General features: G+C 53.7%; 9 protein-coding genes across 9 annotated transcripts; 6 read left to right on the top strand and 3 right to left on the bottom strand.

The window, feature by feature from the left end:
- Positions 1–91: 91 nt before the first annotated feature.
- Positions 92–1,195, top strand: A1O3_03645 (uncharacterized protein; the record flags this gene model as incomplete). Its single annotated transcript, XM_007733781.1, has 1 exon — positions 92–1,195. One exon carries the CDS (start codon positions 92–94, stop codon positions 1,193–1,195), a length of 1,104 nt encoding a protein of 367 aa, XP_007731971.1.
- A 1,037-nt stretch (positions 1,196–2,232) lies between these two features.
- On the top strand, positions 2,233–3,211 carry A1O3_03644 (uncharacterized protein; the record flags this gene model as incomplete). The annotated part of the gene is made up of 2 exons (XM_007733780.1): positions 2,233–2,360; positions 2,461–3,211. 2 exons carry the CDS (start codon positions 2,233–2,235, stop codon positions 3,209–3,211), a joined length of 879 nt encoding a protein of 292 aa, XP_007731970.1.
- Positions 3,212–3,423: 212 nt separating this feature from the next.
- On the bottom strand, positions 3,424–4,470 carry A1O3_03643 (uncharacterized protein; the record flags this gene model as incomplete). The annotated part of the gene is made up of 2 exons (XM_007733779.1): positions 3,424–3,465; positions 3,526–4,470. The coding sequence occupies 2 exons, from the start codon at positions 4,468–4,470 to the stop codon at positions 3,424–3,426; spliced, it is 987 nt and encodes a 328-aa protein (XP_007731969.1).
- Positions 4,471–4,853: 383 nt separating this feature from the next.
- Positions 4,854–8,955, top strand: A1O3_03642 (uncharacterized protein; the record flags this gene model as incomplete). Its single annotated transcript, XM_007733778.1, has 2 exons — positions 4,854–5,243; positions 5,311–8,955. The coding sequence occupies 2 exons, from the start codon at positions 4,854–4,856 to the stop codon at positions 8,953–8,955; spliced, it is 4,035 nt and encodes a 1,344-aa protein (XP_007731968.1).
- An 819-nt stretch (positions 8,956–9,774) lies between these two features.
- Positions 9,775–11,630, top strand: A1O3_03641 (uncharacterized protein; the record flags this gene model as incomplete). Its single annotated transcript, XM_007733777.1, has 7 exons — positions 9,775–10,022; positions 10,227–10,239; positions 10,293–10,478; positions 10,623–10,930; positions 11,138–11,209; positions 11,295–11,330; positions 11,453–11,630. 7 exons carry the CDS (start codon positions 9,775–9,777, stop codon positions 11,628–11,630), a joined length of 1,041 nt encoding a protein of 346 aa, XP_007731967.1.
- Positions 11,631–12,873: 1,243 nt separating this feature from the next.
- A1O3_03640 (uncharacterized protein) lies at positions 12,874–17,800 on the top strand (the record flags this gene model as incomplete). The annotated part of the gene is made up of 9 exons (XM_007733776.1): positions 12,874–13,144; positions 13,337–13,389; positions 13,528–13,944; positions 14,095–14,317; positions 14,402–14,820; positions 15,008–15,496; positions 15,581–16,271; positions 16,560–16,990; positions 17,261–17,800. 9 exons carry the CDS (start codon positions 12,874–12,876, stop codon positions 17,798–17,800), a joined length of 3,534 nt encoding a protein of 1,177 aa, XP_007731966.1.
- Positions 17,801–18,547: 747 nt separating this feature from the next.
- Positions 18,548–20,594, bottom strand: A1O3_03639 (uncharacterized protein; the record flags this gene model as incomplete). Its single annotated transcript, XM_007733775.1, has 3 exons — positions 18,548–19,244; positions 19,514–20,080; positions 20,272–20,594. The coding sequence occupies 3 exons, from the start codon at positions 20,592–20,594 to the stop codon at positions 18,548–18,550; spliced, it is 1,587 nt and encodes a 528-aa protein (XP_007731965.1).
- A 1,209-nt stretch (positions 20,595–21,803) lies between these two features.
- Positions 21,804–24,039, bottom strand: A1O3_03638 (uncharacterized protein; the record flags this gene model as incomplete). The annotated part of the gene is made up of 5 exons (XM_007733774.1): positions 21,804–22,190; positions 22,277–23,169; positions 23,270–23,408; positions 23,516–23,959; positions 23,989–24,039. The coding sequence occupies 5 exons, from the start codon at positions 24,037–24,039 to the stop codon at positions 21,804–21,806; spliced, it is 1,914 nt and encodes a 637-aa protein (XP_007731964.1).
- A 1,699-nt stretch (positions 24,040–25,738) lies between these two features.
- Positions 25,739–27,214, top strand: A1O3_03637 (uncharacterized protein; the record flags this gene model as incomplete). The annotated part of the gene is made up of 2 exons (XM_007733773.1): positions 25,739–25,966; positions 26,078–27,214. 2 exons carry the CDS (start codon positions 25,739–25,741, stop codon positions 27,212–27,214), a joined length of 1,365 nt encoding a protein of 454 aa, XP_007731963.1.
- Positions 27,215–27,599: the final 385 nt, after the last annotated feature.

The following is a 27,599-nucleotide window of genomic DNA, read 5'->3' as shown; positions in this document are numbered from 1 at the left end:
TCCTCTAGCCCACAGCACCTATCTACCAGACAATTTGCTGCTCCATTGTCGACCTCTTGAGCAATCTGCCTGAAGACTCGGCATGGCAAATATGAGGCTAGCGCCCGGCGAAAGGCGAGAACACTCCCTCAGGAGACCTACGGATCACAAAGTATCAAACCTTCGATGGACGGTCATATTTCCGGAAGATGTCGAACATGTCTATACTCTCTATCTGGGAGTTCAATCTCACGGGAGTGACCAGAAAGCAGCCCACAAAGCAGAAGAATCGATTGAACAGTTGTTGAAGCAACCAGTGAATGCGCCAGCCTCCGTGGAAGTGTTTCGTGTGATTCTGGGGAACGACCTGCCAGCATCGACAGTCTGGGTGGCCCATTGGACTTTAGAGCAAGACTTCTCGGCCAAGTTGAAACAGCTCGACCTCCAGCAAATCTGGCAAGCATCAGGTTCTGGCAGAAACCTCATCGGCATATGGCGCGAATCGTTTGAGACGCCGCTGGAGAGACTGCAAACCAATTACTCCCGACAGGAGTACAGTCCCGGGTTGGCTAGGCTACCCAATGTTACCACCCAAGCGCATGACTACACCGAGTACTGGGGAGCCGGCAGAGATCGGTTGGCAGCCTTCTCTCATGATCTCTTTGAGTTGCCGGCACCACCGAGCGTACTAGTACCTCAGACATGCCCTCGAGGATTCGGACAGCGTCTCGTGGGACAGAACTACAACAATATGTGTCACATTCGCTCGGGACAATACTGGGGCCTCTGCGGGCCCGAGGAAACTGAGGCGTACGAGAATGGTCTGCAGCAGAAGCTCGTGCGAGGTATGAAGTACCTGTGGGAAAACCCGGAGGAGACAGGCACAATCGGGCTGAGGTTCGCCAGAAGTCTAGATACTAGTACGGACAGGCACCCGTTGAGGGAAACCTCCGCAATGGGGTTTCATCGGAATTGGGCTGACCTCGAGAAATGGGCCGCTCGACATCCGTCGCATTTGGCAATCTTCAGTGGCGCCATGGAACACAATAAGAAGTTTGGCGACGCGAGGAGATTCATGACATGGCAGGAGGTTTCTATCCTCAAGGCGGGTGAGGCAAGTTTCGAATACGTCAATTGCGATCCCAGGACAGGAGTCATCAAGTGGGTGGAATTGAGCAGTGAGTCTCTGGCCTCTGCGCGAGGCAGTAGACTATAGGGCACGGCGTTTGAATTGTTCTATACATTAAGCAGGTTAGTAGCTCAACGCATTGGAGAAAAAGTAAACACCATTTCCGCGAACACACTGAAGCCGACTATGGCAATCTTGAGACGTCTGTATGAGCTTCAGGAGGACAGTAACCACAAGGAGCAGATAAACAGACAATTACTACAGTATGTATACTTGATGCTGTATCTAAACTACATTATGCAGACTAGAGACAGTGTTTAACAGCTTTAGAACGGCTCCGAGCAGTGTCCCTGCAGTTCTGACGCGGCTTTGGCACGGTACCAAGACAGCTTCGCCACGGTGTTGAGACAGCTTCAATACTGCTTTAACACTTGAAGATTCTCACCGATTTAAGGACCTGATACGGTAACAACACTATCTCAGTACCGTACTTAGACAATATCAACTCTACATCCACGCTAACGTTACAGTATCTAAACGGTATTAAAGCTAATTGAAGATTCTTAGAGACGTCTCTCAGAAGTGTATATACAGATTTAAACTATAGGTTATTGCCAGTACTGCACAGATCTACCTCGGCAGCCGAATACACGGGGACCGGCAGGGATGGAGCAATGGGGTTCTCGGGGGCTAAGGGGCTAGGGAGGCTGGGAGGTTGGGGCCGGCGGAGAACGACAGCACCGGCGGAAGAGATGGGCCTGGGCCCACTCCGGCGGCCCCATTCAGATCTCGATGACAGATTCTGAATGTTTCGTTGGCGTTGTGATAGCGACTGAGTGATTTTCCCTTCAACACGAACGATCCGTTATGTAATTGACCTGATCAGATCTTCTGCAATCTATGGAGTAGATGCGACTTGAGAGACAGCCGCCGGTGGTGGCAGGAAGTCCGCTTTTCGGCTTTCACCGTCACAGTGCGCGAAACTTGCCGCCATTTCAAGCTTCAAGCGAAGCTCAAAAGGACGGCAGGCCCTCGACCCTCTGAACAGGAGTCGTGGCTTCCCTCCTCTGAACGACCCCCTCCATTTGCTTTAAGCAATCCCAAGTGAAATCATGATTCACAAGATGGCGGTACCCGACCAGACTATCATTTACAAGAAGATTGGCTCGGTCGAGATCCCCTTGGATCTCTACCTGCCCAGAAATGTGCAGAAGGCGCCAATCTTGCTGTGGTTCCACGGCGGCGGGCTGCTGTAAGCTACATACTCCTCTACCTGCAGCAAGCGACTCTTTATCTTTTCAATCCAGGAGCGCCGCTCGCTAGCCAGGCTGACTGACTGTAAATCAATTTAGACTGGGACGACGCGACCTGCTCGCCCCGCACATGCGCAACGGTGTACACGCCCACGGCTACGCCTGCATCTCGGCCGATTACCGTCTTGCGCCGCAAGTCAGCGTCCAAGAGGTCTTCGAAGACGTCCAAGACTGCATCAAGTTCATCCGGACCGAGCTTTCCTCACGCGTCCCCGAAGGCGCCTTGGATGTATCTCGACTCGCAGTTTCCGGCAGCTCGGCGGGAGGATTTCTTACTCTCCTCGCCGGTCTCTACGTCGAGCCCAAGCCGCAGGTCATCATACCCATCTACCCGATTACAGATCCTCTGGGCGTCTTCTTCACCAATCCACAACCGGCGCCACCGGGCCGCTATGCCGCCTCGAAGGAGGAGATGGAGGAGTTTCTCGATACGACCGGCGAACCGGTCACCAGCTGCGCCAAAGTCCCCGATCCTCGGGCCCACATGTACGTCTACATGCTGCGGGCGGCGAACTTGGCCGAGTTGTGGCATATCCCCGACGAGGAAAGTGCGGCCCCATACAGGATATCGCGCAGGATCCAGGAGCATCGCTTACCGCCAGCCTACGTGTTACACGGAGACGCAGATACCGCGGTAGGTGTTGAGCAAGCGGATGAAGTGGTCGGTGCCATGTTGGGCTGTGGGATGACTGTTGAGTACGAACGTCCTCATGGAAAGGATCACTTTCTGGACAACGGAGACGACTATGAAAACCCAGCCATGTATGCTTTTATAAAGAAATATTTATAAGAAGGGCAGCTGAAACATGCAGTACTAAATGCTATACTAGTAGTACTTAGTACCACCAATGTCCGATTGTTTGCAGGCTAGTTACGCGGGGGGAGAGAAGGGTCATGGCTGTGACGGCGACGGCAGAAAGATCGCGATGGTCCTCGGGTGATAGATGCCAGACATTATTGCCTGTTTGTGGTCTGAAAACGCCCCAGAGGCATTGCATTGTCCTAGCAGATCTTCTCTTTGGATTTGTCGCTGATTCGGATCCTCTGCTTGGGGTCAGTTTGGTTGCGATTGCCACATTGACATGGGACTGGGACCTTCCTTACCTGGACCAATCCTGGAAATTCAGTCAGTTGAAGCCAGTCCTTGTCTTCCAGGTCATCGAATGTGGTGGTGATTGCGGCTTTCCCAAACCGTTCCTTGTTGGAGATGACGAGCGGTGTCCGCTTCGACCATGGCCAGCCGAACAGCGACAGACCCATGCGCGTACGAACTTTGACGTGCACAGTTGCCTGAAATGCTTCGCCGCTATCTTTATGTTGTACCAGCACAGCAGACTTGAGCTCTCTGGGGATGCCATCATCCTGGGCGGCATTCTCGGTGATCCACCAACCTATCGTATCTTCCTCCTCGGCTTCATCGTCATCTGTCGATGGCTCTCCAATCACCTTCATCTGGAACTCTCGAGCAGCCGTGGTGGATTTGGTCATGGTCACTCCGATGCCGGTCTGCACTGGCAAGGTAGGGGCACTGATGGAAGGCAACACCGCCACTGACTTGGCCACCTGTCCCAGGCTTACTGGTCCACAAATGAGGGCCGGTGCATAGTGCTTGACGGCTGGCTTCGGTGGTGTTCCGGCGGTCACATTCTCCCCATGTGAATCAAATGTCACCCAGATTTCCGCCCGAGTAAATCGAGATGCACTGCCCGGCTCGAACTTGAACCTGAAATTGAACCCCAACAAGGTCGCCGGCTTGGTGTCGTAGGTACCGTGTTGCAGATAAGTCACATCGCCGCTGACTCTGGCACCGCCAAAGGTGTTGGATATCGCCCGTGCTGTGGTGGCGGTGAGTTCCTTGGGGCGTTGTTTTCCCTCCCGCGTGGGATCATGTGGTTTGTTTGTTCCCAGATACAGGGCCTCATTGTCGACCTCTAGTTCAACTGAACTCGAGGCAAATACAAGGCCATCGTCCGCCGCCGGCTGCATTTCCATTTCCTTCTCGTTCTGCGAAGCCAAGTTGACGTCATCAGCAAGATCCATTTCCGCCATGTTACTTACTACCAACGTCGAGATTTCCGATGCAAAGGAAGAGAAATTCAAGAAGACCTTTCCGGCTGGGAGAGGCTTTTTCGGTCCCCTTGCAAGCGAGAGGAGCGGTCTAGGCCTGAGACAATGACACAGGGGATACGAGCTTCACGCCGCGCGGGCCGTCCATTGGTCTTTATAAGCTGATATCACATTCAGCTCACGCAGGGGGGAAGACTTGGCGTTTCACAACACCAACTCGAAGGAGGCATCTGGGCTCAGCCACCAGGTACGTCTGAGACAGGTAGAGAGGCCGAGCTGAAGGCCTATATTGCCGTTGCTACCTGCACATGCGATGTTTTGTTTGTGCAGAATGTCATCCATACTTTCTTTCAAGTCTCTCCAAAATGGCACAGGCACAGGCACAGGCACAGCCTTCCCCCAACCTGCTAGAAGCACGGAGACTTGGAGATCTGGGCTTCTACAGGGATGCGGCGGAGCTCTATGCGGTGGTCGAGGCCGAACAACCCATTTCTCCCCTCAATCTCCTTCTCGAGGTGTCCGGGTTCAACATAGAACAAGGGCTGATTGGAGTGGTCGTCGACCGGCTTAACTCGCGGACTGGTCAGATTGATCGAAGCCAAGAAAAGCCGCTCGAGCTGGCACTATTTGACCTACTATGGGCTTCTGTTGAAGTATCCTCGACCGTTCGCTTGGCCGACCCTCTGGCCAAGGCAATCGGCGTCTTCAACGAACATCTGAGAGACAGAGCGGTGGAAGATTATGACAAACAAACGGTCTATCCTCCTTTGACACCGATACCAAGACCAATTGGTCTGATCTGATGACTGACGCGATCCCCAGGCATATCTTGCTGTCATATACCACGGCTTCTGCAGAGTGGTCGGGCTGGTCGGTTTCATGAAAGATGATCCACCGCCAGTGTTGACCCCTGAACGCTTCCGAGAAATTTTCCATCACTTGCAAGAAGGCGGACAGCACAAGGTGGCGTTCAAGCTTGCAGTGTGTTATGGAGCCTTGCCCGAGTCATTCGAGGGCTCCCATCTGACCCTGCTCGACACCCTCATCCAATCCGATCTCGACAGTGATGTTCTTCGAGCCGACATCTTCCTGGAATATGCAGAGGCCTTGGAAGCCCAGGATAAGGCCGAAGATGCCAGCATGTATTTGGAACTTGCTGAGCACCTCTATGTGCGTGCCGGTCACGCATATGGACCTCTCTACATTCAGATCAAACGACTGCGGAAAGGTGGGGAGCCCGGAGAGCGCCAGCAGCGGATCGAGAGCCTTTTCAGGATCAAGTCGGAATTGGAAAACCTTGCCAACTGGCACGGCGTGCGCCAGGCCCTCCAAGCTCTTCATCAAATCAACCTCGAAACCCCGGACGATTCGCTGAGCACGTCCCTGAACGTCGAGCTGCTAAAGGTTCGCGGGATCTGCCGCAACGACCTTGACTGGGTCAGTCAGAGAATGATCATCGTCCGCCGATGGTGTCACACTTATGCAAATATTGCCCAGAGCCTACAGGCGCTGGAAGAATTGTATGACGATATGAAGGACATGGATGCGCCTATCATGCTGGCGGACCTCGTCATGCTCCTGTACGATGCCTACACCAAGATTGGCGATGCGAAGAGGGCAAACCTGTGGCTTTCCCAGCAGCGGCATTTGCTGCCCCGAAGCTTCATGATCCTGTTCGATCTCGAGCCGTTTTTCCAGCGTCTCCAAGCCAAGACCTCACTGCCTGAACCGGAAAGAGAGCGACGAGAGCTAGAACAGGAGCTAAATACCACAAGACGCATCGTGTCGACTACCAAAGGTCTCGATGATCGAGCCATCGAGGTTCGAAGAGTCGCCAACGTCGCCCGAACGTATATGGCGCAATACAGCTTCCGCAGCCTAAACCAGATCACGGTCCTGGTCAACATGTGCTTGCAATTCGTCAACGACTGCTCTGCCATGTTGTCCATCCGCGATGGAAAAGATCTCACCGCCGTTGCTCTCCAAGTTCAGGCAACCCTGAAGATTATCGAGGCCAACCAACCCACCGAGTCCAAGCCTGGACAGGTCAGGTTTCTCCTCGAGTCCAGCCAGCTGGAGCACGAGGCCCTGCAACTCTACCTCGACATCGACAAATGGATCAGCGCATCGCTGGCCAAAGCCCAGATGGCGAACTGTCTCCAGACGGTGTGGCTTCACCAGGGAGCTTCGCCCGACTCGACATATTTCCACGAGGCTGTCCAACTGTACGTGGAGGCCGTAGGATTGGCCACGAAGGTGCACCACGTAACCACGGTCAGATTGCAGACCATGAACTTGTTGAGGCTTTGGTTCAAAGGGTTTCAGCACCGAATCAACATTGACGTTCCTCCTCCTCGTCGTCGTCGCAGCCACGTACCAACACCAACACCGCTGCAAATGGTTGAGCAGTACCTGGAGAAAATGGAAGATCTGACCAACGTGCAGAGGAATGACTTATCAGCATTGAAGAACGAACGGTCCATCTTGGCCAAGCAAGACCTTCGCAGGCAAAAGGATAGCCAGGACCTGTACGACATGGCGGTGCGGGTATTTGCCACGGTCGACGACAACGCCCCCCTCTGGACCTGGGTGCAAAAGGCCAAGGCTCGCGGCGTATCGGATCTCCTGGCCCTGGGCATCAACCTTCCGGGCGCCCTGACGGCCGAGATCGAGGCCGATCCGGCTCTATCACGTCTAGTGGAAGAAGAGAGACGAAAGCAGAGCGAAATCGAGTCCGCTCCGCCCGACCACCAGTTCTACCTGGCCAAGGAGCTGGCAATGCATCGCTCCAAGATGCGTGAGCACCCGCCACTGGGCAGGATGCTGGACCTCCGTGAAGGTTGTCCGGTGGGGATCCAGAGTCTCCGAGGTCTCCAACAAGTAGCACTACCAGCACCACCACCACCACCATCATCATCGCAACTACAACAACAACCACCGGCAGCCCAGCAAGGGAAACGTTACCAAGAAAGCAGTACCACAGCCACAGTGACACCAGAGACGGTGACCAAGAAGAACAGGTTGATCTTCGTCGACTGGTTCAAATTCGAGGAGATCTACGGCCTGCTGGTCGTGACGGAGGATACGATCCATGCGATAGCGACCGGATTCACCATCGAGGCGGCACGAAACTGGAAGGAGAAATATCTCAGGCATGATTTGGGACAATCACAGTCACAGTCAGAGTCACAGTCACAATCAGACCCCTTCGACAGCCCTGACATGACACAGTCACAATCACATCCCCTCGACAGCCCTGACATGACGCCTCTCCAGGAGCTGTCGGCCTTGATCGAGCCGTTGTTGAGCCTGAGCGACGAAGGAGATATCCTCGTCTTCTGTCCGACAGAATTCTTGCACGGCATCCCAATCCATGCTGCCACCTTGGATGCGACGTCGCGGAAGTCCATCATCGAGCGCAATCCCATCGTTTACACCAGTAGCATGACCACACTCAGTCATTGCGTGTCTAGAGAATTGCAGCGCGGCGGCCATTGCAACTTGAATTCGAATCCTACTTCTGCCACTATCAGTAGTGGTGCTGGTAGGAGGACCAGTGGTAGTGGCGAGTTGGGGGGAGAAAACCCAACTGTTGAAACACCACCATCACCACCACCACCATCCCTTTCGCATAGCTTTGTGACCGTCTTTGAAGAGACAGCCGGCAGCAACCCAGTCGATGACTCCTGGAAAGCCCACCAGGCCGAAATATACAGCAACACGCGAGAGATTGGATCCAAGTTCCCCGAGTCAACAGTGAGTCTTGGCCACCATGTGACGCCACAGGTCTTACGCAATGCGTTCGAGTTCGACATGATGTACTTCTTCGGCCATTGTCGCGACCAGTTTGACAACGTTCTGGACCAAGCACTGGTCCTTGCTGCAGAAGCTGGTGCAGAAGCTGATGCAGAAGCTCATCCTCCGCACCAAGAAGAAGTCGATGCACTTACACTTGCAGCTCTTTCGACGCTGGAAATCACCAGCCAGGAGAGGGCGGGGCAAAATCAACAACAACATCAACATCATTTCACCGTGAGAGACATCTTCCGGTCGAAAGTCCAGGCTTCCAATGTGATGCTCATCGCCTGCGGCTCGGCGTCGGAATCTTGTACGCCGGGGGACGAGCCATTGGGCATCATCACGTCGCTGCTATGTGCGGGCGCCTCCTCCGTCATCGGGACGCTGTGGAAAGTGAAAGTCGAGCAGGGCATGGACTTCAGCGGACGCATCTATGACATGCTCCTGAGCGAGGCGAAAGCCGTGGCAGGGTCCAAGTCAGACAACAACAGTCACAACGACCACAACAACGAAGACGATAACAACTACAACAACAAGGAACTGTTCATTAACTTGGCCATCATCTTGCAGAAAACTATCTGCAAGATGAAGAGGAAAAAAGACTTCTGCCGGCCTTTTCAGTGGGCACCGTATATTTTGTCGGGGTCATGGTTCGTCAGGCGTAGGTAGTCTGCGTATCTACAGTATACAAGAGTGTTGTGCAATGGTCGCAACGCCAACGCCTTCGAGCCAACAATGCGATACGATGCTGCGCTGGACCATGGGATTGGTAGTTGGTAGTTGGTAGTGGTAGGATACCTAGTAAGGTAGATAGAGGAAGGGACAATATCCATACTCCATCTATGTCAGATCTTCGACACACAATACAGAGCAGGATATGATGTTGCAACCTTAAGACCACCCCTTTTAGGCAGGTAAAGGCAGTATATCAACTACCTTGGAAGGATCCTCATTTCCATCCTCCCATACTGTGATGACTCGGGGGGTAGGGATACGGATACAGATACGGACACGGACACTTACAGGGGTAGGATAAGGTGCTATACGGAGTACAGGATTCTGTTATCTCAGGCCCAGGTCTGGCTCGGTCTATCTATATCCACGTCCGTCTTATCGGCATCTGCTCGCCTGTGGTGGTAAGTGCGGAGTGCGACATTGCGCCTGGACTTTAGGCTTGAGCTTAAACCTAACCCCTAATCTTTGACTCCTATGGGCTTAGAGGCTTGGAGGTCTCAGCCTAACCTTTAACCGGCGGGATTTCTACAGTTCCTGACTACACTGTACTCTAAGACATGTAATTAATTCTGTGCCCAAGGTTCTGTACCTACATCTACATCGTTCACTAACCTCACAGTACTACTATGTACTTACTACATACTCTTCTCTATAGTAGTTTACTGACCCTTTCCTGTTTTCTTTTTCTCTCTCAAGTCCTTCACATTGCATTGTCCTTGTGTTTGAGTCTGCCTCTCTTTCCCCTTCCCTACCATGGCTCGACCGAAACAGAAACTCACCTACCTCGCTGGCGCACCGGATGGCACCATCCACCAGAAAAGCGCGGAACGGGAAATCCGCGCCGTCGAGGTCGTGATCCGAGTCACTCACTCGGGACTCTGTGGCACGGATGTGCATGATCGCACGGCCGGCTGTGGACTGGGCCACGAAGGCGTCGGCATCGTCGACAAGGTCGGCAGCGAGGTGACGGCGGTGGCGGTTGGTCAGAGAGTTGGTTGGGGGTGAGTGAGTCCAATGTCGTTGTTGTGTCGTGTCGTGTTATGTCGTGTTCTTGAAGACGGACGGCGGCATTGAGTCTGAGTCTGAGTCTGAGTCTGAGTCTGAGTCTGAGTCTGACTATTCTTCACCTTTGCGATCGTATAGATGGCAGTTTTCGGTATGTATAGGTGTACACAACACAATACAATACAACATACAGTATACAGCATACAGCATGCAGTATATAGTATACCGTCTACGTCCAGCCCAACTAATTCACTCCATCACCCCAGTCTTGCGGTCGATGTCGCGAATGCCTCACCGGCTATCGACAGTGCTGTCCAGAGTCTCGGGGCCAGAAATACGGGGAGCGGGAGCAAGGCGCATTCGGCGACTACGTGGTTAAGCATCAGGACTTTGTGTTTCCCATCCCCGACGCCATTGAATCCAAACATGCTGGCCCGCTGAACTGTGCCGGGGTAAGTCAAGTCAAACCTGAGTCCTGAGTCCTGATTCCTGTGGACTGGCTCTGTACCCTGTTTGTTCTTCCAAACCCAACCCGACCCCGACATGTGAGTGACGGGCTGGCGCGAGGAGGACTGATATTCTCTTCTCTTCTCTAGATCACCGTCTACGAAGCCCTCCGTGTGGCCGATACCCAACCTTCAGATCGGGTCGGCGTAGTTGGCCTGGGCGGCCTGGGCCACTTGGCTGTCATGTACGCGCGCGCCATGGGATGCGACGTCGTCGTCTTTTCCGGCACTGAGGCCAAGAGACCGGACGCCATGGCTCTGGGTGCCACCGAGTTCTGCCTTCTGCCACCCGCAGACAAAGGTGCAGGTGCAGGTGCAGCCCGAGACCTGCCTGGGGGCGTCAATGTGAATGTCAATGTCATGCTCCTCTGCGGTGGCACCCTACCCGATTTTGACATGTACGTGCTCCTTCTCATCGTCCCATGTGGTGTCATCCTTCGTCTTCCAAGTCTCTGCCACCGTTGTCATCCTTCGTCTTCCAAGTCTCTGCCACCGTTGTCATCCTACGTTTTACGAGTCTCTGCCACCGTCGATACCGCATGCATGCTACTGTGGCTTCGGCATTGGATTTGGATTTGGCTAATGAAAACCTCTCGAGTTTCTAGAATCATGCCCTTGCTGGCACGCCGCGCCACCATTGTCCCGCTCGTCATTCAGACGAAGCCTCTTGTTATCCCGTAAGTCCCAAGTCTCGAGAGATTGCATACATGTACTAGTTAGTACCATATGTTCTGGGACCTATTGCTCATCCGTCTTGTTCAGGTATATGCTTCTGTTGCTGGGCGGCCATCGGATCATGTGAGTCACCCACCCATCCACAGTGCACCTCTACCTCTTTCAAACCGGTTTTCTCTCATGGCACTTATCATAGCATCCGCATCACTCCCTTACTGATACTGATACATCATATGGCCGCACAGCGGAAGCACCGAGGCCACACGAGAGAACCATGTGCAGGCCTTGAGGTTCGCTGCACGCCATAGTATTAAACCATGGATTGTGGAATTCCCCATGAACGTCGAGGGCCTGACGACGGCGTTGGCAGCGCTGGAGAGTGGGAAAGTCCGTTACCGCGCTGTGTTGAGTAGGGAAACCTAGGGCTTGTCACTGTCAAACTGAGGCATTTCCAGCCTTGTCCTTTTGACCAGAAGGCTGGATTAGGCATACTATACACTATATAGCCTGCGCTCCCCCCATCTTTCTCTGAGAGAGAACATGGAACCTTTCAACCTTTGACAGTCACAAATCTCGACACAGAAATGTTGAGAAGGGTTGAGAAAATACTACATAGTATGTACGGATACTGTATACCGTCAAAGTCGACCTTTCAATATGTAATGTACCTAAGGATCGCGGTGACGGTGGCGGTGGCGGTGGCGGTGACGTTGACGTACTACATACGTAGTATCAGACTACCGAGTACAGACTACATTATGCGCCTGGCAACAGTGGTACTGTATGTACAGGATCCGTACCCGTATATGGAATGATAGAAACGGATAGGTATAGTCGACGGGGTACTGTAAACTATCCGTACATAGCCGGAGTGGCTGATTGAAATCAGTTGAGTCCCGCGGATCCCTGGGGCTACAGTGAGCTTAGCTGTCGACAATCAACAGATTCCAATGTCAGGCTAAGGAAGCTTCTGAGACTCCCGACACCCGACATGTCCCGGACCGGCTGGAACTCTCGATAAGGCCGGTGCGGAGTGGTTGGCGGCATTGTACGGATACGGAGTACTGTATTTATTAAGGGCTTAGGCCGAGTGGTTTAGGGGCTATCAGCGTCCATAACCCAGACTCCACCTGTGTCTGACCGCCGGGATCTGGGTACCTAGTGGGCACTACAGCTATCACAACGTACGGCTTTGATAGGTACATACTGTGATTGCTGTACCCGCCACGTTCCCGACGGGTAGACGTACTGTCGGACGGTGAGGAGATCGTCCAGCACCACTTGTACTCCAACTGGCATGTTCTCACATACCGTACTCTGTACCGTACAGTGCCGCCTTGCTGATATCAGATAGGGGAGAGGACGACATACTGTACTGGATCAGTCGACGTCAAAGGAGCCTGGTGAGTCTGACTCGGAGAATTCTGTCCTGTATGAACATGTTATAAGCCCCACAAACGACTCGAGCTTCTGCATTCATATCGTGGAAAATCAAAAATCAACCCTCAGATATCTGCTCACGGCGCTGTCCCATTCCAATCCAATATTTTCATCACTGGAATTGATTGCACCTTCGTCGCAGTCGCAGGGGAAGCGATCTCGCGTGCAGGGTCGATCGATCTTGATCCTGACCCTTCAAGTTCCTAGGAGGAAGAACATCCACATCATGGGCAGTTATGCTGAGCCAGTCAAGTCCGGGACGGTACAAGAAGACTACGGCAGACGCTTGCTCCCCACCGTGGTGGAAGATGCTGCACGAAAGAGACCCGACCGTGTGGCATACTCGTTTCCTGTCACGGATGATCCTGCTGCGGGTTTCCACGACATTACGAACCGGAGATTCGCCATTGGAGTCAATCGGACAGCGTGGTGGATCGAAAGGTGCTTTGGGAAGCCTGAGCCAAAGTCCTTTCCGACCATTGGGTACATTGGGCCAAGTAAGTACTACATACTGTTCTACCTATGCTATGTACTCCTTACTCCTCTACCTATGCCATGTACTTCTACCTATACTATGTACTCCTTAATCCCTAGGCTTTGTACTCCCTTCTCCCTTACAACGAATAGCACTCTCACCCATCTGTCGACCAGTCTTGCTCTGGTGCCTTTCTGACCAAAGACTACCCTAGATGATCTCCAATACGGCCTATTAATGCTGGCGGCGGTCAAGGTCGGATTCAAGGTAGGTGCCGGTGATTTCAACTCGTTCAGGATTCCTTCTGGCCGTCTCATTCAAGATTCTGTCTGGCCATCCCCTGCCGGCAAATCAAGACTTGAATCCCCAGTGCCAGTGGTGACCAAGAGAACTAACTCATCCCAGATGTTGTTTCTCTCGCCTCGAAACAGTATCGATGGCCACCTGGCCGTCATTGATCGTTGTGGCTGTGATCTCTGGGTGCTCCCCGCCCAGCGAGTCGGCCATGTCGACCAGCTGCTCGAGCGACGGCCGATGAAGGTCATGGCGCTGCCGGAGCTGCTCGAGCTGCTCGCCGAGGCAGAGGAGAAGGATGTTCCGCCCTATCCATATCTCAAGACCTTTGACGAGGCGCGTCAAGATCCGTTTGTGGTGCTGCACACGTCTGGATCGACTGGCCTGCCCAAACCCATCATTGTTCCCAACGGAAGCCCGGCCACCGTCGACGCACACCACCTCCTGCCTCCCATCGAAGGCCGGTTGAGCCAGGCCCAGTATTTCACCACGCCTCATCGAGCTTATTCCACCTTTCCCAACTTTCATGTGAGTTGAGTTTGCACTTTCTTGCCCCCTCCCCCGCCTACTACTTATGTAGCCAGGACAGACGTCTTTGTGCACCTATGGTATTGCCAGGCGAGGACAGACGTCTTTTGTGGCAACGTGACTGATATTTCTTATTTCTATTTGCTGCAGTCGGCTGGAATGGTGTGGTGCTTTGTCCTCCCTTTCTTCTACGAGCTCAGCGTCGTTCTAGGTCCGGCCATGGTGCCGGTCAATCTCGATCTCGTGAATGCCATGCTGGACCACGGCAACGTGGACGGGTCATTGCTGGCGCCCTCGACGTTGGAGGAGATCTCCAAAGACCCCGCGTCCCTGGAGAGAATGGCCAAGACGCAGTTCACCTGCTTCGGCGGCGGTGAGTACTAATCTTTCTCCCTTCTCCCGGACGATACTGGCCTTCCCCTTCCACTAAGTCCTCTGAGTCTGACCCAAAGCCCAGGTCCTCTAAGCCAGGAATGCGGCAACCGCATCAACGCGGTGACTCGTGTGTTCAACACCGTCGGCGTCACCGAAGGCTCTCTCTTCCCCATCGTGCAGGCCGAGCGGGAAGACTGGAACTATATCCATTTCCACCCGGCCGGAGGCTATACTTACCGGCCACGATTCGACGGTCTCTGGGAGCAGTTTCAGACCCGTAATCCGAAGCTCCATCTGTTCCAAGCCTTCTTCCAGACCTTCCCGGACGAGACGGAGATTGCCATCAAAGATCTCTACGCCGAGCATCCCACCAAACCAGGCCGCTATCTGTACAAGGGCCGTGCCGACGATGTGATTGTGCTGTCGAACGGAGAGAAACTCAACCCGCTCGACATGGAGGCGTGCATTAACAATCACCCTGCAGTCAAAGCATGTCTTGTGGTACGTACACATGCATCCTGAACCTGAACCCTGACCCGCCAGCTCCGGCGCCGTTTTGCTTGATAGTACCACTGCTGCATTTACAAGAGGTCTTCCTATCATTAATATCATACTGCACTCAATAAGGGCATGACATGGCTAGGTTAGGCATTGCTAAGCTAAACTGGGCTGACCACAACTGTCACAGGTCGGACAAGGTCGATTCCAAACCACGGCACTGATCCAACTGATCCACCCGCTGCCTGGCACGGACGATGAAATTCAATCTCTGAAGGACAGCATCTGGCTCAACATCGCCGTCGCCAACCAGCAAGCCCCAGCACACGCCCAGCTGCACAAGGACTATATCATGTTTGCGGCCGAGGAGAAGCCATTCATTCTGGCCGGCAAAGAAACCGTGCTGCGCGCCATGACGGTCAAGCTCTACGAGGCGGAAATCAATGACTTCTACGCCCAGCGGGAGCGGGAGGGGGAGTTGTCGGATACGGATGTTGTGTCGCCCATCGACCTGAGTAGTCGGGATTCCATCCAGCAGGGACTTCATGACCTGCTCAGCCGAGTGCTTGGGGTGACTACTTTGGGGTCGACGGATGACATGTTCGCCGCCGGTCTGGATTCTTTGTCTGTCTTCAAAATCCTCAGAGGCCTACGAGCCACGTTCCAGGCACCCCTACCCGTGGAGGGGGAGGGAGGGGTCGAGGCGGATGTAAAGTCCAAGTCAACCTCCAAGTCAACCTTCGAGTCAACTTCAACCCCCAAGTCAACCTCCCAGTCCAAGTCCATCACCATCACGCCCAGTCTGATCTACAAAAACCCGACCGTGCAGAAGCTGTCCGACGCGCTCTACCGACTGGCTCACCCTGGGGCTGAGGCTGAGTATCGCGACAACAGCCAAGATGAATCTGCGGGCGCCCATGTCGATGAGGCATCGGAATCGGAAACCGCCGAGCTGATGCTGATGCAGTCTCTGCTGGGTAAATATACCTCGACCCTTCCGGAAAGAGAAAGAGGTCCTCCGCCGCCAACACCCCAGGGAATATCCGTATCGGTGCATGACAGTGCGAGTGCCAGTGCCGGTGCCAGTGCCAGTGCCAGTGCCAATCACGCAAAAGCAACACCACCACCAACAGCATCTGTCATCCTCACCGGTAGCACAGGGTCGCTGGGTTCGTACCTCCTCGACACGTTACTGCGCCAAAGCCACGTCTCCCGAGTATTTTGTCTCAACCGAAGCGCCGATGCAGAGGCCCGGCAGGCCCAGAGCAACAAGGCCCGAGGGTTGCAGGACAAGTTCAAGGAGGACTTGGACTGCAATGACAACTGCAACTTGTCTGGACGTGCACATGAACGTGAACGCGTGCGCTTCATCCAGGCCGATCTCTCCAAGCCCCAATTCGGCCTAGATGCCAGCGTGTACGATGAACTGCTGCGCGAAACGACTCATATTATCCGTAAGTTGAATTCAAGTCCAGGTCCAGAGACTGCTTGACCTTGACCTTGACCTTGTCCTCGACCTTGATCTTGAATGCCCTCATGAGGTGTCAAAGAGACAAGAAAGCGTTCTATTCCTATTCCTATTCCTTCCCGTTCCAGTTCCTGTCCCTATCCCTGTCCCCCTCCCTCCCCGTTACATACCAGACCTTACAAGTCCCCCTCCCCTGTCCGCGGTCCTATGACCACTATGTCCTATTTATAGTAAGTGGTGAATGATGGCTGACGGCTGGGCTGGCCATGAGCAGACAATCAATGGCAGGTCGACTTCAATCTGAGTCTGTCGTCGTTCGAACCCCATATCCGAGGGGTGCGCCACCTGGTGGATTTTGCCCTGCATAGCGCCCATCATCGCAAGGCCGGCATTTTCTTCGTCTCATCGATTGGAGTGGTCAACAACCAAGGAAACAATATCATTACCAACACCAACATCAATACCAACACTAATCCCAACACCAGCACCAACACCAATGTTTCGGTCCCCGTCCCCGAGACTCTCATCACAGACCTCACATTGGCCGAAGGAGGATACGGACGGTCCAAGCTGGTGTCGGAGTTGATCTTGTCCAAGGCAAGCAGCATCAGCGGCGTCAAATGTACCGTCTGTCGTGTCGGTCAGATTGCCGGGCCTGTCGACACCGAGTTGGGCATGTGGAATAAACAGGAATGGTTACCGTTGGTAAGTCTAGGCATTTGTCTCTGGCTGTTGTCTCTGTCTGTTGTCTCTGGCTGTTGTCTCTGTCTGTTGTCTCTGTCTGTTGTCTCTGTCTGTTGTCTCTGTCTGTTGTTGTCTCTAGCAACCGATCAATGGCTGGCTGGCTAGCTAGCTGGTTACTTACTTTCTTACCTTCTTGTTGCTTATTACTTTCTTGTTGCTCGTTGCCTTCTTGTTGCTGCTTGCTTGCTCAATACAGTAATACTAATACTAATACTATTCTTTTCGGTATAGATACTCGCCAGTTCTCGCCATCTCAAAATCCTTCCTTCGACCTTGTCTGCCCTGGACCGCGTGGACTGGCTGCCGGTGAATCGTCTATCACAAATCATAGTCGAACTTGCGGGACTTGACACGCCAGACCAGAGTCAGAGTCATCACCCAGCACAACCACAGCCGCCATCAAAAGCACCACCACCCCCTCCCTTCCAAGTCTTCCACACAGTGAACCCCTCGTCACGACCCTGGTCTACCCTAGTGCCGACCCTGACCTCGTTGCTGGGGCCCTCGGTCCGCGTGGTGTCCTGGGACACGTGGCTCGCGGCACTACGCGCCAGCGAAACGAACTCAGACTTGGCCCAAAATCCGGCCATCAAGATTCTCGACTTTTACACCCAAGCCGACCGACAGGGCCGAGCGGGGCTGCAGCTCCCCATGCTCGAGACCAAGGCCACCGCGGCCGTGAGTCGGACGTTGCGGGACATCGAGCCGGTGGGACCCGAGTGGATGGAGCAGTGGATGAGACAGTGGAATTGGATTTCTGAATCTAGCTGATCTGACCTGATGTTAAGGGCGAGCGAGGGTAACTGAACCTGGCCCTGAACCTGGCCCTGAACCTGAACCCGAAACTGAAACCTAAAGGCCAAGGCGATTTAAAGTACTATAAGTTAATGTGTGCACCACACCCAGGGCAGGGCAGGGCAGGGCAGGGCAGGGTAGGGCACTCGAGATCACTCTGAGACGTATAGGATCGATCAAAATGCCTTCTTGTTCGTATAGGATCAAAGGCAAAGGGTAGACGCTCCGAGTTTCACGTAATATACTATCTATAGTACTGTGGTATATAGGTACATAGTAGTTACTGAGATGACATGACGTATTGAAGTTTTGAAGAAGGATAGGGAAAAATTATATACTATATACTAATACCTTGTACTATATACTATACACCCTAGATTACACACTTACGATATCAGATTCAGATTTAGATGTACAAAAACAGAAACATCAACCTATTGAAATATACGAACGTACTGACTGGCATGCACATGCACGCAAGCATTTCCTTCCACCGAGGACGATGACGATGATCTCTGATCTGATGACTCTCTCTCCTTCTCTTTCTCCTCTCCCTCTGAAGAGATATATGGACACTATATATGTTCTATTCTAGCCTATTCTGGTCTCGTATTTCTCATCTCCAGTGATATAACACTTAACGCTCTCTCATCTCTAGTGATAAAGCACTTCCCGCTTCCAGTGATACAACGCTCCTCATCTCCCTACAGAGTGATACAAATCTCATCTTCCAGTGATGCGACGCTCCAAGGTCCGAAAAGGGAGATAGAACAAAACCCCGAGGACCAAGCCGACCTCGAAGCCAATGTCGCCCGTGGTCTTGGCGATCGGACCGGTGTACCACGACTCGTCCATGCAGGGGATGATGAGGCCGAACGGCAGGATACTAGCTGCCATGGCAGCCAGACCCGGAGGCAGCTTGTGACCAACATTCCAGATGGCGTGGTCGTAGGAGCTGGCGTCTCCGCGACGGAAGTAGAGATGCTCGGTGGAGACGATGGCGACGAAGATGGCGACCCAGTAGCAGATGACGCCGAGGAAGCTCTCGAGCGATTCCTCGAACTCGTGGCTGATGGGGATGGAAACAGCTATGACCACGGCGGTGATGACGATCGAATACACGAAGCGAGGGACCCGTGCCGACACCGGGCCTAGCAGGATCTGGAACTGCACTGATATCGAGTACATCGACCCGGCCATGTTGCCGAGCACCGAGAAGGCGAGCACCACGGTGACGAATTTGCCGAAGCCGCCGGTGGAATGGAGCATCGCTAACGCCACGCCGCCGATCGCCCCGTCGCCGTACGCCGTCTCCCATGCCGGGATGCTGGGGATGGCGCCCCCGATTGCGGCGCCCAGGCACATCAGGGGCACCGTGGGGATCAGGAGGCCGAAGTAGGTGTATGAAAAGATGCGAATTCTGGGTGGCCATGCCATTAGATAGAGTTCCAGAGAAATATGTCCTGAGCATGAACTATATATTCTTGAGGAGGGGAGTTGGGAACCATGTATCCCTAGGAGTAGGGTAGAGGTAGGGGTAGGGGTAATGGTAGGAACTATATATTCTCGAGGAGGCAAAATGGGAACGATGTATCCCTAGGGGCAAGGGTAGGATAATGGCAGAGGTAGTGGTACGGGAAAGGGTAGGGTAAAGGTAGGGGTATATCCTCAATAGGGGTAAGGACTCACTTGGAAGTGCTGGGGTGAATGTAGACACAGAAATCCGACACCATGGTGGCCCACGACATGAGAAAGCCAGTGACGACGCAGCCGTAGGTCAGGACGGTCGATGCCTTGGCCGGGTCAGTCGGAGCCTGCATCTTCAGCAGGTGGCCGCCGCAGCCGACGGTGATGACGATGGCGATGAGGGCAGGGATCCAGGCGAAGCGCTCGTAGGCATGCACGACCCGGTAGCCCATGAACGAGATGGTCAGGCCGATGAGCGAGATGATGACAATGCCCACCGCCCAGCTCAGCCCGCCGCCGCTGACGGCCGACAGGGTCTGGCCGGCCACGATGGCACTCACGATGGTCCAGCCCGTGGTGGTGGCGAGGTTGAGCAGCGCCACCACTCCGACAAAGTACAGCCCGAAACTGTACCGCGCCTGCACCATCTGCCGGAGCCCCGTCTGCGGTCCCAACAGGCCCAAACACGCCGGGGGCAACGCTCCGGCCAGCGAGAAGAACAGAATGGTCAGACACGTCGCTTCTAGACTGAGGCCGTCGAAATAGGTGCCGACGAGACCGGTGGTGATACTAGAAAATAAAGACACATCTTCTCAGCATGGATCAGACACACCGCCAAACGACCTAGGTGCAGCAAAAGAGACACAGAAGAACCAAATGCGCAATAGCAACAACCACAACAGCCACAACAGCCACAAGGACAGCCAATCATTTGTATACGGTAGACCGTAGTGGTAACAACGGGACAGGACCGGACTTACGGGAGTAAACTGAGACTGGCGGTCCACCAGAAGGAAAATATGTTGATAGGTCGCCTGTCATTTCGGTCTTTGAGGGCCACGGGATGGATCCCCCGGGTTTCGACGCCATGTGAAGCAAGGCGTTGGAAGAAGGACGAGGACGACGGCAACCCTTGGTCCAGTTGTCCTTGCTCCTTGCCCTGACTGGCACAGAGCGAAGATGGTAGCGTGGTCACTTGGGCCGTTTTCGTTTTCTCTTCGAGGCTCAAGCCCTTTTCAATATCGCCGCCATCAGCGTCGCCATCACCGTCACGGACGCGCACATGCTGCCTAGTGTCGTCCATTCTGGAATCTGGAATCTGGGGGGCTGCGGCCGGTGGTGGTGGTTATTCGATGCAGTGCAGTAGGTCCGACGCCGTCGTGAGGATGAGGGTGAGGGTTCGAGATGGTGCTGATATATGTGTGTGGTGTGTGTGGAATCGCTTATAAGAAAGTGCTGCCGCAACTCTCTCCCTCTCCCACACAAGCAGGAGGGTCCACCGTTAACTTATATCTGATGTCTCTAGGATCTGTCGAGCTCTTGTTGGGAAACCACTTCAGATGATCCTGGACTTGCCCGGGGAAGGGGGATGGAAATTGATAAGGAAGAGCTGACTGTGCTCAGACCACCGAGAGATAGTCTATATAGATTCGGTCGATCCTAGGACAGAAGTCCATGAACGGCAACGGCAGTGGCAGTGGCAGTGGCAGTGGCCCTCAAGCACAGCGCCGTTGCTGATCAAGAGATAAGAATAAGAAACTGATTTGATAGCCTCGACAATGCAGGCATCATTCCCTTTGCCTTAGGGGTTGGTTGCCGTTCAGTAGTACATAGTAGTGTGACACTTAACGCCGGGAACGTCGAGCTCAAGAGCAACAGGCTGATATCATATCATCGTTGTCTTCAAGCTGGGGACTTTGGGCGTGAAGGTTTGTCGTCCGGAGTAGCAAGAATGGGTCCTACAGATCCCCTCGAACCTTCCCGTGTGGTGGATGTGGATGTGGAGCTGGGCTGGATCCCCAACCGTTCGAACAAACTCCAAAACCCGCCGGATGCCGGATGCCCACCTCGCACTTAACTGTACCAAAAGAAAAATTCGAATTTCTGATAGGCCTGGCCCACCCTGAGTCCTGGCTTCTCTGATCCTAAGACTTCCTGAGGTCCGACACAGTCTTGAATCTTGACCACTTTTGCTCGGCTGAATCCTGATTGATCTGATCTGTCAGATACCGGGTCTCGAGTTGGAGTCAGGAGGTATTCCCATACCAGTACCACGTGAACTGAACTGACATTGTTACCGACACCGCCGGAATAGCCTATGTCAGTATGTACTACGTACAGTACGCACTCATACTCTGTCCAAAACAAACACGGTCGAAGCCTTGAGGGCGGTTCGATACAATGCCACTCTACGGCCGTGTACTTGGTTCAATGCAATGCATAAATTTGCCTGCGGCAGGAGGAAGCCAATTGGACGTGACTAGACGTGACTGGACGTGACTGATATTATGAGTCAATTCTTGTAAATGTTCCAATCCACCGGGATCCCCCGCTGAACGTCGCCTTGGAAGTATGAAGCAAGCTCTGCCTGGAAATCCTCAAAGGGAGCAGGAGCACCATAGTCTGGCTGCATCAGAGAAAACGTGCCTCCACCTCCAGATAGATCGGACGGATTGCTGCTGCTGTTGTTGTTGTTGTTGTTGTCACGATGGGCTCGAGACTGAGACTGATGAAATATCGTAGGCAAGGCCTCCTCTTCTCCTCCTGTTGACATTGGAACGGGAGCATGAGCATGAGCATGTGTCGTTTTGCTCACCACCGACCCAGACCCTGCAGCAGGGGCCAAGGCGGAGCCATCGATGTTCGAAGTCAACCCAAATTCCCAATTCTGTTTGTCAAACTTTCAAACCCGGCATTAGCAATGGAATCACCCAAGTTGTTGGGGAGAGGCAGTAAGCAGGGCAGGGGACAAAGGGAACAACTAACCACAACTGCGGGAAACCCGCTCCTGGGAGCCTTTGGTAATGCCACCTCTCCAGGAATATCAAGAGGGGCCAGTCCCGCTGCCGTCCTTTGCAGTGCTTGGTGCCAGCGGGTAGCCATGGGCCAGGCCACCTCGAGCTCGACCAGGATTCTCAGAGACCAGTGGACGACGCTTTCGGCTTCGAGAGCCAGTCGGGGACACAGCGGAGGACACTTCCACAGATGCGTGGCCGACGAGCCGCACAGGTAGACGCTGAAGGCCAACAAGGGGGGAAACCCTTGAGCGGCCGGTCGATTGGAGAGATATGCCTTGATCACGGCCCAGAGTGAGAGGACATTAGTGAAGAGTTCCTGTGACACGTTCTCCCAGAAAATAGGTGGCCCGGTCCCGTCGGCACTGAGCATGGCGGCCTTGATGCTCTCGAGATGGGTACGCCGGAGGACAATGTTGCTGAGGCGCAGGGCCATGAAGATCGACACGTATGCCAGATCCAGGTTTTCCCTTTGATACATTCGCAGGTACCACTCAGACCATTTGTGTCCCGCGGGAAGATTGGCCTCCCACTGGTTGAGCGCGGTCAGGAGCTGAGAATATTCGCTCGTGCCGTCCCAGAGGCTGATGGTACCGCACTTGAGTTTGGGTTCGTCGAGGCAGGCCCGTCGCGCGACCCGGCCCCAGAGACTATGTGCCTGGATCAAGCTGGCAAAAAGAGATCGGGTCGGGCAGTTGACCAGTTCCGGATGATCAATGGCCGCCTGCGAGCCGGGAAGGGCGGCGCGGGCGGCCGGAGTCAGACCAAAGGCAAACTCGTTCTCTTCGCACGGCAACAGGGCCGTCATGTCCTGGAGAGAAAATGGGACGGGAGATTTGTTGCCGGAGAACAAGTTGCTTTGCACTTTACCCATGTCAGTGTCGAGAGACAATCAATGCAGCCACTCACGTTATGTATATATATACATGAGTGAGGGGGTTCATAGTTCAGTTACTGTACTTACTGCCCATCACCCAGAGGGTTCGTCGAGCCATTTCGGCATTGATGACATCCTCAGGCTTTGCATCGTCTGGAAGTCGATACGTTTCTTCGCGATGGAGCCGAAGCATCCCCGCCATGGTAGAAGCGACGCCGAGGTGGATCTAGACCAAGGAACCAGGTTCAGCACACACTTCCTAGACGACGCAGAGTGCCACTGTAGGATGAATGGGGCGCGGGGCGAGGACGAGCTCGACTTGACTCGACTCACCAGACTTCTATCGCGGTCCTCACAGGCCCACTCTGCAGATCCTAGCAGAATAAATCCCTGCAGCGTGTCGAGCGTAGGCTTGTATATCTCGGTCGGAACCATCTTCTCAGCCTGTGCGACGAAGAACCTGGTAGCCTTGGCCGGCCCCCCGTACCGCCGGAGAAGGCTGGGGGTGAATCTGGCCGACACGCCCAGGATGCACAATAACAGAAATTGGTTGATGCAGGTGGCATCTTTTTCCAGCCGCTCCATAAACAGCAGCTTGGGCAAGAAACCCACCTGGAAATAGCAATTGGTGAATTTCTGGCAGGCTTCGATGATTTCTTCGTGGGGAGGGAGGCATCCCGTGCCTGTGCCCGGGGCTACGACTTCCTGGCTGTTGGGAGATGCCGAAGGAGTCAAGCTGACGATGACCGTCAGTATAAGCGAAAGCCCTTGGTTGGCCTAGATCTCTAGTCAGGGGAGGAGCTCACCTTGTCGGTGTTCGGCGAGCTTCCGGCGGCAAGCGACCAGCGCTTTGGCATGGGGGCGAACTGCCAGTGGTCGCCGGTCGTGGTCGTGGCTGAGATGAATCAAATCATTCAATGGTCAATTTGTTACTCGCGAGACGCAAGAGTTTATTGTAAAGTACATACCTGTCTGACGATTGGCTTTCCAGGGCGACTGATGAATCGACTATATTGTTTTGATCTCAACTTCAGTGTCGTCGATTCCGAATAGGCACAGCGGTGAGGTGAACGAACCATGTCTCGGCCACCGCGGGACCAGCATCTCGACACCCAGCGCATGGAGGGCTGGCACCATCATGCTTGCATTTACTACGATGTCGGCGGCATCTAGTGAAAGGAGGCTCGCATCAGCTAGAAATTTTAGGTTGGGAATGGCGAAACAGTCGGGCCAACAGCATTGCATACCTTGTGCAAGCTACTGTAGCTCTCCTAGTCTTGACTGGGGGCGGGAATCTCTCGTGCAGATACTCCTGTGAGGACATGTCGAGCATATGCGCGGTTGGTCTACAACAATGACTGATACAGATCCAACATACAGTTGAGGCATGGAGAGATAAGGCTTCAGGAGCCTTGATACTTAACAGTGGGCCGAGCTTGGCCCAATATAACTACCCACAGAGGACGGACCATTACAATGGCCGGCTTGTCAACTCTGGACTGCCAGTGGGTCTAGATTCGAAAGCGAATCTGGAACTGACGATGCTACAATGCCAGACAGATCTGCGACCCCAGATATTATGTACTCCCTATGTTTGCTTTGCCCATCTCATGACCAGTTGAACTATGGGTATTGAACCTTCTATATACGACCTCGAATCTTGATCTCCACCAGCCTACAAGGGCACATACAGCAGTGCAATGACGGCGACCAATGAAACAGGACACTGGCAGTCCCCATCATGCCCGTGAAGTTGTTCAGTGAGGTGAAAAACCAGGACGTCGCCTTGATGGGAATTGGGCTGATAATGGCAGTGACCACCTAGGATGGTGTAGATGACCGAGCTCGAGATTCGAATGCGCGTCAGGTACTACCTAAGGTATAGCAAGGTCTGGCAATGAGGCTGCAAGTGAGTGTATGTCTAACAGTGCCGGCGACGTTTCCCAGGCCACTGAATGCAAGGAGCACGTGGACAACCTTGCTAAATATCCCCGAGGGTTCGAGAACTACGCCCACCACGCCGCCAACACGGTTGCTCTTATATTCATATGGCGTGCCAGGATGGTATATTGGAACAGCGCCGCTATAATCTACTAATAATGAATGGTTCTAGTACCGCAAGTTGATGGAGCTCCTGATAGAGATACTAGTAGACACAGACAGCCCGGCGGGAAGAGATACAGACGGTACTGCGAACAAGATGCCGGCCGGTCAATGTGGGGCGAAAAGATAAGACTAGAGCAGAAGAGGGAAGATAATGCAGCACTCCAACCACAGCATCCTAGTTGTGGCCGACGGCTGACGGTCAATAGGACACAGTACTAGGTATCTTACTAAGTACATAACCCATAGTAACGTTGAACTACGACAGAAGCACGTTGCACATCAAGAGAAACCACGAACCAACCCTACGATTTACCCAGTCGGGACTCGACCGGTTTAATATAAGTTTGGCATTCTCGGAGAAGCGTCATGTTACGGTAAATATTTGACTATCTCGAAAGGCTCCAGAGTTCAAGGATCAAAATTCCTTCACATCAGTACCTAATCTCCACCATGTCTCGAATCATTATATACAACACATCCATCTTGACCTTGGACGATGAAGACACCTTCTACTATCCAGGAACCATTGAGATCCAAGGAGATTGTATCTCCAAGATCTACAAAGGTCACCCCGACGCCGAATTGCTGTCCGATGCTTCCATCCTCGTGTTGGACGGCACCGACAAGCTGGTCATGCCAGGTCTCGTCGACCTCCATTTCCATACATCCGTGGCAAAGGTGACAGACACTCCAAATACACCCAACTCGCTCGTTTTGACTGGACAGTTTCAAGCTGCAGAGTTTATACCACGTGCAAAATGACCTGTTAGACTAACCAGGGGCCTGCAGGGGTTCGGAGATGAACTTCCGCTAGGAGAATACCTCGACCAAGTATGGTACCCGGCGGTTCGGGCATTGAACCAGGAGAGGACGTTGACGGCCGCGTTGTACTCGTACCATACAGCGATGAGAAGCGGAACGACCTGTGTCAACGATATGTACCGCTTCTCCGACTCTTTGGCGGAAGCTGCGAGCCGGATTGGGATTCGCGCGGTGATCAGCAACGAGGTCGCGCTTCCCCAATACAAGCTCGACTTGATCGAAGACAACGAAATCTCGTACAATCGCCACCACGGCCGAGACGGCGGACGCATCAAAGTGTGGATGGGCCATGAATGGATCTGCACCTCCGACGTCGGGTTGATGGCTCAGGTCGGGGCCATGAAGAAACGGTTGGACACCGGCCTGCACATCCATCTGGCCGAGTCCCGCGAGGAAGTCGACGAGACCCTGGCCAGGTATGGCAAGACCCCCGTGCAAATCGCCTACGAGACGGGCTGTCTGGGCCCGGACGTGGTCGCCGCCCACTGCGTTCATTTGACCGACAACGACATAGCCTTGCTGGCAAAGACGGGCACCTCGGTCTCGTACGACCCCGGCTCCAACGCCAAACTGGGCAATGGCGTGCTGCGCCTCCAGGATTTGAGAGCCGCGGGCGTCAATGTCGGCATGGGCATCGACGCCTTTGAGTGTGAGAACAGTCCCGACATGTTTGAGCTCATGAAGTTCGGTTCGCTCATCCAACGAGCCTTGCACCAGGACGCCTCGTTGGCCAAGCCGCACGACATTCTGCGCATGGCCACTCGAAACGGCGCAAAGGCCCTGGGTTTCGACGCCGGCGTCCTCCAGCCGGGAAAAAAGGCCGACGTGATCGTGGTCGACCTGACCAAAGATCTGATGTTCATTCCTCTGCTGAAAGACCCGCAGAGGCGCAAGACCATGCTTGAAAGTCATCTGGTCTACGGCTGTAATGGTTCGGCCGTCCAGCACTCTATCATTGATGGACACTTGGTCATGCGAGATTTCAAAGTCCTGGCTATTGATCAGGAGCAATTAAGGAGGAGCATGGATATTATGTTTGAAACTCTCGCAGAGGATATGAAGAGCTTGGTCATAGATACTAGAGCCGAGCAGTCTATATCTTAGTAGTAGTACCTATGTATATATTCATACTATGTAACGTGGTTTATAAGCGAGTTGGCCACCTAAGCGAGTTGGCCACTTCCTACTACCTTCACGACCATTAAGCTCAATTACACTACTACAACAAATAGAATCAATTAATACTACACGGAACTAGATTCTACAGCTATTTCTATATCTTCTTCGCAAGTCCGCGCGTTGTGTCCGGTCTTGCCATAAGTGCCACAGTGCCGTACGCCGGGCTCGGTCCTCCGTCGACGACCACTATTTTCACGCGTATTTTGCTGCAGTTGCGCATCCAAGTCCTTCTGGTCCAGTAGGTCCTTCCCATCGCCGACGGTAAGAGATCCTCCTTGCCGTACATGCGTCTTTTTGGCCCTCCGGCGCC

Source organism: Capronia epimyces (genome assembly GCF_000585565.1).
Source record: "Capronia epimyces CBS 606.96 chromosome Unknown aczIQ-supercont1.3, whole genome shotgun sequence".
Taxonomy (NCBI): Eukaryota; Fungi; Ascomycota; class Eurotiomycetes; order Chaetothyriales; family Herpotrichiellaceae; genus Capronia; species Capronia epimyces.
This window is presented reverse-complemented; position numbering and strand designations above follow the sequence as displayed.